Consider the following 13,571-nt stretch of genomic DNA (forward strand, 5'->3'; position numbering starts at 1 on the left):
CTGTAACTTGAGTAAAAATTGAGATATTATAGTTTTGTTACATAACGGTTGTTTGTAAGTCCTAAAACTAAAAGTTCAGATATAGGGTTATATATACCAAAGTGATCAGGGTGACGAAAATGGCGAAAACCGGAAACCTATAAAGTCTGTCCGTAACCGTCCATAAAGCTAAAGATATTGGTAAAAATTGAGATATCATTGATGAAATTTGGACGTATTTTTGGAGGAAAAGTGGGCGTGGCCCCGCCCCCTACTAAGTTTTTTGTACATATCTCGGAAACTACTCTAACAACCCTGATGACAACCAAACTTTATAGAGTCGTTTCCTTCAGGCATTTCCATATACAGTTCAAAAATGGAAGAAATCGGATAATAACCACGCCCACCTCCCATACAAAGGTTATGTTAAAAATCACTAAAAGTGCGTTAACCGACTAACAAAAAACGTCAGAAACACTAAATTTTACGGGAGAAATGGCAGAAGGAAGCTGCACCCAGGCTTTTTTTAAAAATTGAAAATGGGCGTGGCCTCGCCCACTTATGGACCAAAAACCATATCTCAGGAACTTCTCAACCGATTTCAATGAAATTCGGTATATAATATTTTCTTAACACCCTGATGACATGTACGAAATATGGGTGAAATCGGTTCACAACCACGCCTTCTTCCAATATACCGCTATTTTGAAATCCATCTGATGCCTTCTCTGTATAATACGAGTATATACATTAGGAACCAATGATGATAGCGGAATAAAACTTTACACAAATACGGTATTTGAAAAATATGTAAATGACGGATAATGAAATCTCGATTATCACTTTATCATGCGAGAGTATAAAATCTTCGGTGACACCCGAACTTAGCCCTTCCTTACTCGTTTTTTTCAAATTTATGCACCAGAACCAGGTACCTTAAAAAGTGCCAAATGAACATTTTAAGCCATATTATTTTCCTCAAGCGACAACATATTCGATTTGGTTACTTATAGAGAAAGTTCGTCTAATAATTCGTTTGGTAAGAATTCGGTAAAACACGAGTGTCTCGAAAATTAATTGTAATAAAGTTCCGCCGGAACTAAGCCTTTTTATTAAAGTTTACATAACGATTAAAGTTCATCTCGTTAGTTAGTAACGTGCGTAGGTTATGACTGCAAAAACAAGGTATTTCTACTAATGTGATGTTCAATTTAGATCCCTGTCTAATGGATTTTATCAGTTGAGCATGTTCAAAATACATTGTCGCTGATATCTGGCAAAAAACAATTTTAATTTGCTTCATTCATCATTCCATAAATTATATTGCAATGCGCATTCAGTACTCTGGTCCAGTCTTACTGAACGCGTAGAGGTGATAAAACCCAAAATAAAATGAATAAGGTGTTAACAGTTTTTGCGGTCGTTGTTTCAATGATTGCCACAAGGAAAGTGCTGGTTAGTTAAAACAGCTGTGATTTAAAATGTCCTAAATTTTTAAAGCACATATTTTTATATAAAATAGGCAGAGGAAATAATGAAGGTACCCATGGGTCTAGCGCTTGAGACCGTCGAACCGTTTGCCATGAACTGTGAGCCTAAGCCTGAAAAAGGTAAGTCGCCTGCTAAAACACTTTGTCGAAGAATTCAAAATAGTATATATCCACCTTAATACTTTTTTAATATTAAAAAGCACATATGGAAGAGCTTATCTTGAATAAAGAGGACGCGGACTTAATAACGAGATGTTTACGTAGCTGCCTCATGGAGCAGTTCGATTTGGTAAGTATACAAATATATCTGTTTTGTTTTGGGAATTTGTCATTTTGGCAGTTAAACAGTTCGTAGAAGATAGCACTGATGTGAACACGGAGAAGTTACTGAGCTGGATGGTACTATTGTATTCCGAAAAAATTGATGAACTCAGGGCAATATCCAATGGTTGTAATGAGAAAAATGTTGAAATGGGCATTACTGATAAGTGAGTTGATAATCGTTTTTATGCTTGCTAACGTGTAAAGACTTATGATCTCATATCTCTCATTGAAAAGATGCGAGGTGGCGCATTCGTTTGCCATGTGCATGCTGAAGGAAATGAAGGAGCGCGAGTATGAGATACCCGAAGTGGAACAATGAGTGGTAATGGCAGAATTGTTATTCTTTTGTTGAAAAATGTATGTAGGTTTAAACATTCGAAAAACTATTTTCAAATTCATATGTTAATCAATATAACTTGCATAATGTCAACTTATATGAAAATATTTTGCTGTGCAGCCTAGACATAATTACTTCTATATAAATATAATCCAATGTGTTAAAGTACTGAATCATTTCTAAGTCTTTTTGATTATTAAATATTTCTCTGCTTTACTTTCAAAGCTTCAATGGCCAAAATTTGGTTTTGAACACTGTTGAATCCATTACAAGAATGCATGGATTTGTCAAAAATAGACACATTTTACTCCAATATCTTTCTTAGATTTAAAATTTTCTAATTTCGCTCTAAAATTTTAAATTAATTAAGGTATTACCCTTCAAGGTATTCGTCTTAGAAGACAAAAAAACTCTCTGTTAATTTAGAAAATCGTTAATAACAACAAATATTTTCTACAAATCTGATTCTGAAAAGCTATTATAACGAAGTCTACACAAATCGACTCATTGTTTTTGTTTTTGGAAGGAAAAATCTCAAAGCATTTGGATGCTGTGTATAGTGACTCTTCTCTCCGACCTGACAAAAGTTCAAGCTATCATATTACCAGACCACAGATTAAAAATTAGAAGTCGACTTGTCAAAATAACGCGTTAGCTCAACAAACGCAACCGTGAGCCCAGTTCACAGCAGTGCTTGACACTGTTGAAGCGTAATCCGAAAGAGTTGCTATGTACATATGTCTTTTCATGACTGTCGACGAAAAAATGGACATCACCGTCGAACCTTCTCCGAAGAAGGGGAAGACTGTCCTATCAGCCGAAATGGAGATGTTCGCAGTTCTGGGACTCACAAAGGGTGACCAGCATCAACTACAGAACTCTACTATTTCGAACCATTGAACCGATTCGTTTCTTAATGGAAGAAAAACGGTGTTATTTGCCGAAGAAAAAAGTGCCCTACCACCATAACGGCGCATCGACACGCGCAATTTATTCGAATGTATTCTACAAACCACCGTTCCATAATTTTTGCTACATTTGACTCCGCTATAAATTTATTTTGTCAAATATTATGGATCAAAAATGCATATACGATTTTATATAACGAATGTTACGCTTACTGATAGCATGCCAGTAAATGATAGCCAAAATTACCAACCCCCTTCCATCAAAATGCGTTCAGAAATAGCATACTAATTTTTGAAAATCAATAATAATTTACAGAAATACTAAATGGCACATTTGTAGCAGTGGAATCTACCAATATGACAGTTGAATACCTTTGAATATCTACAATTGTATAACAATTTGTACACGGAAAATCCCCAGAGCTTCAATTAAATTGTCACCAAACAAAAAATAAACACAAATCATGAATATATGTATACATAAATGATGTGGGCTGACCAATAATGCATACAACCGATCGTGATTTTCGAACCGAATTTCAGCGACGCAAAATGTATATTTATGTAAAGTTTTTCCGCAGGCTTTGCAGCACAGCTAAACTCCGACTTAAATCGCACGAAAAAGGTTCAAAGACGGTTCGAGTAGGGCAGTATATACAAGGTGCATTCCAAAGTAAACAGGATTTTGAATCTAGCGCCCCCTGGTGGCACCATCTATTTGTCGACTGGTGCGTTAGAATCTGCTATCTTTATCGATTGCCCAGTGAGAATTTCATGATATTTCATTGATTGGAAGTGAAGTTATTGACATAAATGACGATCAACATATGGTCCAATCAAAATACGTGATCACCGGAAATTCCATCATCAAAAATCAGCCGAAATCATCATTGAAATTCATGGAAATGGAATAGAACACCTCCAAAACATCGATTTATCGCATTTTGACCGAACATTTGGGCTTATGAAAGGTGTGTGCACGGTTTGTTCCGCACAAATTGGCTGATGACCAAAAATTGCTCTCATCGATCGACGCTTGTGACCGATTATTTGACCAAAAATCACATTTTAAACATTTACCACTCCCCGTATTCACCTGATATGGCACCGTGAGTCTTCTTCCTTTACGGAAAAATGCATTTGCCCAAGAAATGAAAGCGTTATCCAGATGTAGAGGCCATGCAAAAGGCTTGCATCGACCAAAACACGTGCAGGATGGGAGAGATACCGAGAGTTGAAAAGGGAAATGAGACGGATTTCAAGACAGAAAAATAGAGAGGCCGAAATCCGTGAGTATGAAGAGATTGACAAGCTGGCCGACAAGGATAATGCTCGAAAAATCTACGACAAAATGCGGCGACTAACAGAAGGTTTCAAGACCGGAACGTACTCTTGTAGAACTCTCAGAGGTGATCTAGTAACCGATGCCCAAAGCATAATAAAATCATGGAGGGAACACTTCTCCAGCCTGCTGAATGGCAGTGAAAGCATAACGTCAGGAGAAGGTGAACCCGATTCCCCAATCGATGATGATGGAGCAGACGTTCCACTGCTCGTCCATGAAGAAGTTCGAATAGCAATTATCCGTCTGAAGAACAACAAAGCGGCGGGGGCCAACGATAGGAATTTAAGTGTGCTCTGGTGGAGAACGAGGGCAAGACGAAATATCTCCTGTCATCAAAAAAACAGCCGTCGTACTCGCGACTTGGCTCTTATGTCACTGTTGACAGTCATAACTTTGAAGTTGTAGATAATTTCGTCTATCTTGGAACCAGTGTAAACACCACCAACAATGTCAGCCTGAAAATCCAACCAGGATATCTTTTGCCAACAGGTGCTACTTCGGGCTAAGTAGGCAATTGAGAAGTAAAGTCCTCTCTCGACGAACAAAAGCAAAACTCTATAAGTCACTCATTATTCCCGTCCTGCTATATGGTGCAGAGGCGTGGACGATGACAACATCTGATGAGTCGACGTTACGAGTTTTCAAGAGAAAGGTTCTGCGAAAGATTTACGGTCCTTTGCGAGTTGGCCACGGCGAATATCGCATTCGATGGAACGATGAGCTATATGAGATATATGACGGCATTGACATAGTTCAGCGAATTAAAAGACAGCGGCTACGTTGGCTAGGTCATGTTGTCCAAATGGACGAAAACACTCCAGCTCTGAAAGTATTCGACGCAGCACCCGCCGGGGAAACAGAGAAAGAGGAAGACCTCCACTCCGTTGGAAGGACCAGGTAGAGAAAGACCTGGCTTCGCTTGAAATCTCCAATTGGTGCTACCTTGCGGAAAGAAGAGACGACTGGCGCGCTGTTGTTAACTCGGCTACAACCGAGTAGTCAAATGATTCTCACATGAATTTTTAACGCATTTTTAGGGTTTGAAATATTGTTTTATGTGTGAGAAGTTTTGACTTTTAACATTATTGATCCAATTTTTAAGTTGGATCAAACTGAGTGCAAAATTTCTCTAAAATCGGTCGACTTGTAATTTTTACATACGATATACATATATAATAGATAGTAATAAAACAAAAAAGTATTGTATACTTACCATATATTATAGTCGTTGCCGAATGAGGAGGAAGTCAAATTCAGTCATTAGTTTAAAATCATAAATGTATTGACTGCAAACGCAAGTCAACACGCACATCAAATTAAATATTATACTGTTACTAATAACTTGTTCCGCCCACTAATTACTATATTAAGTATCAATTTGTGGAGTGTTCCATTGATACTGTGTCAGTAATTACTAAATCAGAAACAAACCTGTGTTTACATATAGTACATATATGATGACAAGCTATTGGGATGTTTTAGTATACATAAAATGGAAATAGCAGCCAATTTCAGCTTTCAACTCATCGTCAACACTAGTCAATATTAAAAACAAAATTTCATTGCAATAACTTAACACTTGAACACGCACATCCTCACAACTGACCCCTTAGGGAATCGGTGGGTAATTATGAGGAAAGCAATTTTGTTTCAATTCTTTAATAGATTTACATGGATACTTTGTAACAAAGTTCAATTCCAACTTGAATTTTTATATTTTTAGCCCAAATACTACCAAATAAGTGGGGAAGTAGTGTTAAACGAGCTCTAATATTTTACTTTTAGTGAATAGCATAGAGAGCAGAAAAGACGAATATAATAAAGAAAAGTATTTCTATTCGACGGTTTACTAAATTTTAACTGTTTCGAAATAATTTGAAACTAAAGAAAACGAAATGGTACTACTATGAGTCAAAAATAATGAGACTTTATTCGTCATTTTAAAATTCTTAATTTATTGTTCAAAATCCATATCGCCCCTCTCAGAGTAATCCCCCTTAGCCCCAATACATTTGTGCCAACGTTTTTTTCAATTCTGGAAACAGTTGTTAAAGTCAATTTCCGGAATAGCCTTCAATGCGCGTAACGATTCGATGTTTTCAATTGACTTAAAACAGCTTCTCGGGAGCGGTCGTTTGAGTTTGCTGAATAGCCATAAGGGATATTTGTTGAAAATCTGGCAAAAACTCACGAAGAATCAATGCGGTATACGACAGAGCATTATCGTGGTGCAAAAACCAAGAGTTTTCGGCCCATAATTATAGCCTATTTTTACGAATAGCTTCGCACAAACTACGCATAACACTCAAGTAGTATTCCTTGTTGACAACTTGGCCGGTCGGAAGGAATTCGGAGTGCAGCACATCTGGATTTTTGACCTGCTTTGAGGTGTTTTTTTCGTCTTCGGCTCACCTTTGCCACGATACGAGTATGCGGGGGATTGGTTTTCGGGTCGTAAGCATAAAGCCAAGACTCATCGCCAATAATAATACGTTTCATGACATCCTGGTAGGCGTAAACCATTGTTTCACAGACGAAAACGCGGCGCAGTTTTTCGACAAAATTTAGTGATTTTGAAACCAATCGTGCTTTCACTTTTCTTAGGCACAAATTATTTTTCAAAATGGTTTTCACAGATCTTTCCGATATTCCAACCATAGCCAGTAAGAACTCTCACCGTTAATCATCGATTATCAAGCACCCATTCCTTTATTTTATTGACATGTTGATCATCAGTTGATGTTGATGGCCGTCATGGACGTGGTCAACGCGTTCTCTTTTAATAATTTGTGGCAATCAAAAACACTTGGTCGCGACAAAGAACTATCACCGAAGGTCTTTTCCAACATCCTGAACATTTCGGCAACAGAAATTTGATTCCGCACACAAAATTTAATGGAACTTCTTTGTTGAACAATTTCGCTCATCGTAAAAATCACTTTATATTCTTCAGGAAGACAAGCATATACTAAAAATTAATGGTAATTTTGTTGTGACATTTGCACAGATATCACTGACAGTCATACCAATCTAGAAAAATAAATATTCCGACGAATGGGCTATCGAACGAAATTTAAATTAAGAAGTGTTACTATTTTTAGCTATTTTTAGATGCTTAACGCCAGATACCAGTATCGTGTCAAACTTGCATTTGATTTTTTTCATACGGGGTATGTGTATGAATAGAGGCAAATAAAAAAATTAATTATGCGACAGTTTTTATTGTAATATATAGCAAAAGTCATATTTAGCACTTATTAGAGATATATAATAAATAAGGCACGCAATTCGACACTTTTTAAGGGAATATAAATTGTTTAATTTCACCACGCAAACACTTCAGTATTGTGTATGCCGCTTCACAGTTGTCTTTCTTTATGCCAGCACTTGCGTCCTTGCATTTCAGTAGACCCGCGCGGTAATCGTCTTTGTAAGAGTCGGGTAAAACTAAATCAACTTGCTTCAACGACGCTTCGTACAGGAACTTACCCTTTTTCATCTAAAGTATGGTAGTCAAGATAAAATTTAACAACATAATGAACATAAACATTGTAATGACTAGTTATTACCGTTTGCATCATTTCTAAAACACAATTAATATAGCATTTAACATCTTTATTGTTGTCTGGTATGTTGCCGTCGCGCAATTGATTTGCGAGTTCTGTAAATAAGGTGTGAATAGTTTTTAGAGGTATACGTAGGAGTATTTTAGGTCTTTGCAGATGGATACAGAGTCGCTAACTCATTTCATGTCAGCTTGTATTAAATGTTTTTAGTCATAAATTTATTATTTGAAATATAAATTATTGTTTTTATGAAGACGCTAAAAAATATACCTATTTATATTAATAAAGAAACCTACTCAATAAGTTCTTGAAAAGTTTCGGAGCACGTGAAGTAAAACTAGATCTCTTACATGTTGATTCCCCAGCAAATGGATGAAGTATAACATCTTATACAAAGATCCAACAAAGATCCAACTCAGAAAGTAGCTGACATGTCCCATTATTGTCGCCTGTTTTGCACGACTACATATTACCCTATAGTAGTTAGAAAGGCTGGCAAGCAGTAAGAATTATAGAGGCAACTATTCTACAATCCACGGTATAAACGAAACGAACTGGCAATATTCCATTGTAATTGATAATATGAATATAAACGGGAAGTTTTGCCCATTCTTTTATGACGTAACTCCGAAAAAAAACCATACGAAACTGTCCTAAAATCTATTTCTACTATTCCTGAAAGCAATCACTACCAAATCTCGTACTGTTCGAACTGTTTGTTAAATTATTAAGAATTCATAAAATAATTTTTACCGATGTTAATTTTCGGAAATCTTGGTAAGCACACATCTCGCATTAACTTGGCAGTGGCCCACATCTGCTCCTCAGTGATCTGCAAACATAGTAAATATAAAAACCGGAGAACGGTTATCAAGCAATCAAGATGAGACATATTAAATCCATTATGATGTAAAAAAATAAATAAATTCCACAAATAAAAACAAAAACATTTCTATTTTTTATTTGTCTATAAATTAGTTTAAATATTTCGTCCTTAAAATCAGGTTAATTTTTCACTATCACAATAGGACAGTTGTCATCAAATAAAAAATTACCCTACCCTTTAACCGTTCAATTGCTCAAAATTTTAAGCTCATTACACAACGATGCAGAAGATTGATAAAGCAGTTTAGTCATTAAGCGCCATGGTAGGAAGTTGAATGGATCTCGAAAACACAGATCTTGACTACCTCCATTCTTGAATAATCTATATACTACTTTATAGTGATCTATTTTCTTAAATGCACTAAGAACATCTTTAATCCATACAAAAATTACATAGTATTTATAGCAATTCTATTGAAGAAAATATACTCTCAGCGTCACTAGTAAAATATGTCACAACGCGCCAATGAAATGTATTCTTCCAGGCTATCTTAAAAACAAACTTTGTAACAGAATCAATCGTCTCTAACATTTTACGAAATATTCGTACTTGAAAAAGCCCCAACATTTTGCATCATTTATCCAGTTTTTACTATAAATTTCAAAAATTTATTTGAAAAATAAAACGTTCTATTGACCTGTTAGAAATATATTACTAACTGTCGAGCTCTTCCAAATCCGTAAATATTTCAAAAATTGCTCTTAAGTTTGACGAACGGATACCCCAAGAATATTTACTCTGCATAAGGAATGTCAGTGATAATATATGATTATAGAAATAATATTGATCGGTCATTGGAACTCTTACCGAGTGTCTATGAAAATGAGAGAGGTTTAAGAGGTTTCGAAACATTCCTGTATTTACTAATATCTCACAATCTGACCCGTCGCAAAACTCAAAAAATAGAGAATACGATTTACCTTTCGAAATAACTAAACGCGCGGAATATCGTCTTATGTTCGATATACCTTGCTTGGGTCTAAAACCGCTTCCGTGCCAGCGATTGGCAAATTGAATTTTATTTTTTAACTTACACCTGCAGATATCGGAGTAGCGAATAAAAACGCCAAAAGTGAAGTAGTGAAGATAGCTTTGCAATAATACATTATTAAAGAGTCAATTTAGAAAACTGTTTTTTGTTTATACTGCAACACAATACACCAATGCGCGAAAAGTCTGACTGAAACTGAAGAAGGTTTACAAATTCTAATTGAATATATACTGTAAATTTTTGGCTAATTTCTCGCACGAGTGACAACCAAAAATAAGAAAATGTACAAAGTAATTTACGGTAGAAAAAATTGTGTAGCTTTCGTAGTTGTAGTGTATATATGTATACAGGTAAATATAAGCAAATTAAAGAAGAAATAATAAATCAGCTCATTATTAGGTTAAAGATCCCAGCAATAAAGTTCTATACGTACATTATTGAAAACAAATTAACAGTTTATAATTTTTTGCAAAGTACAAATAGCAAAATACATACATATGTATGTAAATACTCACCGTATGTTTATAGCAGTAGGTAAAAAAGAATATTTTGCCTTGAGGCATGAACTCAGTCGGCCAAACATCGATCAAAATTATCTATGAATATTGAAGCATACATACATACATATATGAAACATAGCTTTGTCTTAATAACAACATATTTTTCGTATTTGACCCAGATTTAACTTAATGTAGCTACGATGTTGGCTGTAAATTAAACATTATTTTGCCACTTTAATTCCATTTTGTTGCTTTAGCACTGACAATACAAATAGGTTGAGTGAAGAATATTGAAATTAACTTGCGAAATTTTTATCACAAAAGTAACAATTATTGAATCATTATTAAGATATTGAAAGTGAATGATATGTTTTTATAGAAATCGATAAATAATCATACTCATGATTAAACAAAAGTGACGGCGGTTTTAAGTCACGCCTTTGAAATCGTTTACTTCATACCATAATTCACACAAGTTTTACTTAGGTGACTTGAAATATATGCCAACCTAAAAAAACTATATAATTTTAGTCGATATCTTTAAAAGATATAAATTTAATATTTTCAGTACGTAATTTTAAAGTAAGCTCTTTCTGATTATTTCACGCTGATGAATAGTTAATACAATTTCTATACTTGTTCTTGTTATAGAACACAGCAAATTTCTTTTTCGGCGCTCAACAACTCGACGCATATTATTCAAAGTGGACATTTTAGTTTTGAGACGGAAAAAAAGTCACACAGAACCAAATTAAACTTTAAGTCCTTTAGAATTAGTTTAAACTTAAATCAAATTATTTTAAGTCGATCCCAAAGTGATGACTTTATTGGATGACACACTCACTGAACTGAAAATTTTTATATGTACTCGCTTAACCCATTTCTTTCCTGGTTGCGTATACGCAGCGTCTTGTTTACAAATGTTATTATTGGCCGCGCTCATTTTTACTTATGGTGAGCAAAATATTTTTATTTCATGAAAAGTGGTCCAGTGGTTTCGACATGAAGGCATGACAAACAAACTTATGTTTTCATTTATAATATCAGTAGGGACAAAATAGGTGTCAAACATATCAAACATACGAGGTGTGTTCAGAAAATAACGGGTATTTTAAAATTTAAAATTTCGCGGGTCGGAGAGTGTATTGCCATTTTTTTATTTTGTAAATATAGCATATTATATTAATAGTTCGGATTCCGATTTTCTAAGCAATCTAAGTATTACATTTCCTTTGATAATATCTTTGTAGTCTATTTTTTCGACAGAAACCTAATTAACGACTCCGTGTGCTGACATACAGCATCACACCACATGCATCCTCCTCCATGTTTGACAGTCGCAAACTGTAATCGTTTGCGTTTATTTAGCGTTACGAGCAGATCTTCCATGAAACTTTTTTTACGAGGCACTCTCCTTACTGCTGAATCACTGACATCTCTTTCCAAGTAAATTTTATGTTCGCTGTTAATTTTCGGTGCTGATATTTGTGGGCTTTCCTTGACTTGATATAGTATCCATTTCTCGTCATTAGGAGTCCTCTTGTTCGACCAGGTTTTGACTTTATTAAATCTATATATTGTTTTCATTATTTCTGCGTAACTTTTTACCCTTTATGCTAAAGTATTTTCAATTCGCGTTCTTCGGTTCTGAAAACTTCAAAGTACTACCAAAGTACTACTGTAGAAAACTTAAAAGGCAATATTCGTAAATTTTCAAATTCACTGTGCATGAAGTGAGATAAAATTTTCAGTTATTCATTGCTTAATTTTTCTTTAACAGGCGCTAAGGTTAATTGTGTTCTTATGAGCTGAGTGATTTTTATTTTTAAAAGCTCAAAGTTCATAGCTGTTTCGTGAATTATTGGGCACAGACAATACTATAACGATTCAACAGTCCCCATATTCGGGCATGGCTTCGTCTTAATTTTTCTTATTTCCACAAATAAAGAGAATCTTAAAAATGCACATCGCTGAAAGAGTCAAAATGAAGTTTGAGAAGTGTTTCGACTATTGGAATGTGCGTTGGCTTAATAGAATAATAAATGGAATGTAAGTACAAAACAGGTCAATTCCGTATCAAAACAAATTTTTTAGAAAAATTCGTTTTTCTTATTCAACGTAGTTCTCTTTTAGAATAATACACTGATTATAGCGACCCTCCAACTTTTCGATACCATTTTTGTAGTACGATTTGTTCTTTGCGTCAAAATTGGATTCAGTTTGGGTGATCACCCCTTCATTCAACGAAAATTTCTTCCCAGCGAGCATTTTTTTGAGATCTGAGAACAGGAAATAGTTGCTGGGGGTCAGAACTGGAGATAAGGTGGATGAGAAAGCAATTCGAAGCCCAATTCATGGATTTTCGCCATCGTTTTCACTGACTTGTAACACGGTACATTGTCTTGCTGAAACAGTACTTTCTTTTCTTTAAATGCGAAATTATTCCATGCGCATCCCAAAATACACACTCTATACCCTTGCCAGTCGTGACAAAAACACGGGTTTATTTAACTTGAACATTTCCAAATCAACTCGTCGTTGCTGTCACCGACTAGTACAAAGCACCCGTTGTGGAAAGCACTTCAAACTATAAGTGCGCCAACAGAGTGTGTAATGCCAATACGTGACAATAATGGCAAATGGGCTCGGAGTGATGCAGAAAAATCAGCAACCTTCGCTGCTCATCTAAAAAATGTCTTCCAGCCAAACCCAGCAACTAATGACTTTACACTTCCAACCGTACCCTATTTGATGGAATCTGAGCGAGAGAAATTCGTACCTGAAGAGATATCAAAAATAATTATGGAGAAATTGAAACCAAGAAAAGCTCCTGGGCACGACTTAATTACTCCAGAAATGATTATTGAGCTACCAAACTGTGCTACATATAATCTGCATCTGTATGTTTTTCAATGCAATCACAAAACAAGCTCACTTTCCTCAACAATGGAAAAAGTCAACTATTGTGATGGGTACCTAAGCCTGGAAAGGGCAAAATGCAGCCATCCTCCTATAGGCTCATCAGCTTGCTATCGTGCATGTCGAAATTATTTGAAAGACTTCTTAGGCTCCGCATTAAGCCACGTCTTCAAACCCACAACATAATACCATCTCACCAATTTGGCTTCAGGGAAAAGCATGGAACGATCGAGCAAGTACATAGAATCACATCTGAAATTCAAACAGCTTTTGAAAAACGGGAATATTGCTCCGCAATACTTCTTGATGTCGCGCAGGCTTTTGAT

General features: G+C 35.5%; 2 protein-coding genes across 3 annotated transcripts in view; one reads left to right on the forward strand and one right to left on the reverse strand.

Annotated features, from left to right (window-relative positions):
* Positions 1–1,313: 1,313 nt before the first annotated feature.
* On the forward strand, positions 1,314–2,303 carry LOC126759479 (uncharacterized). The gene is made up of 5 exons (XM_050474313.1): positions 1,314–1,434; positions 1,502–1,589; positions 1,670–1,758; positions 1,818–1,957; positions 2,028–2,303. The coding sequence occupies exons 1-5, from the start codon at positions 1,372–1,374 to the stop codon at positions 2,110–2,112; spliced, it is 465 nt and encodes a 154-aa protein (XP_050330270.1). The 5' UTR covers positions 1,314–1,371; the 3' UTR covers positions 2,113–2,303.
* A 5,216-nt stretch (positions 2,304–7,519) lies between these two features.
* LOC126759484 (general odorant-binding protein 19a-like) overlaps positions 7,520–13,571 on the reverse strand; it is a 33,544-nt gene continuing 27,492 nt past the window's right edge. Inside the window, exons 1-4 of one of the 2 annotated variants that reach the window (XM_050474317.1) lie at positions 9,870–9,999; positions 8,703–8,781; positions 7,953–8,044; positions 7,520–7,882 (exon numbers count right to left, since the gene is read on the reverse strand). In XM_050474317.1, the coding sequence (XP_050330274.1) occupies positions 7,682–7,882; positions 7,953–8,044; positions 8,703–8,781; positions 9,870–9,941 (444 nt within the window). In that variant the 5' untranslated portion in view covers positions 9,942–9,999 and the 3' untranslated portion in view covers positions 7,520–7,681. Of the gene's footprint in view, positions 7,883–7,952; positions 8,045–8,702; positions 8,782–9,869; positions 10,000–13,571 lie in introns of those variants that run through there. The other variant, XM_050474319.1, reaches the window with a different exon arrangement.

The sequence above is a fragment of the Bactrocera neohumeralis genome, chromosome 5 (genome assembly GCF_024586455.1).
Source record: "Bactrocera neohumeralis isolate Rockhampton chromosome 5, APGP_CSIRO_Bneo_wtdbg2-racon-allhic-juicebox.fasta_v2, whole genome shotgun sequence".
Lineage (NCBI taxonomy): Eukaryota > Metazoa > Arthropoda > Insecta > Diptera > Tephritidae > Bactrocera > Bactrocera neohumeralis.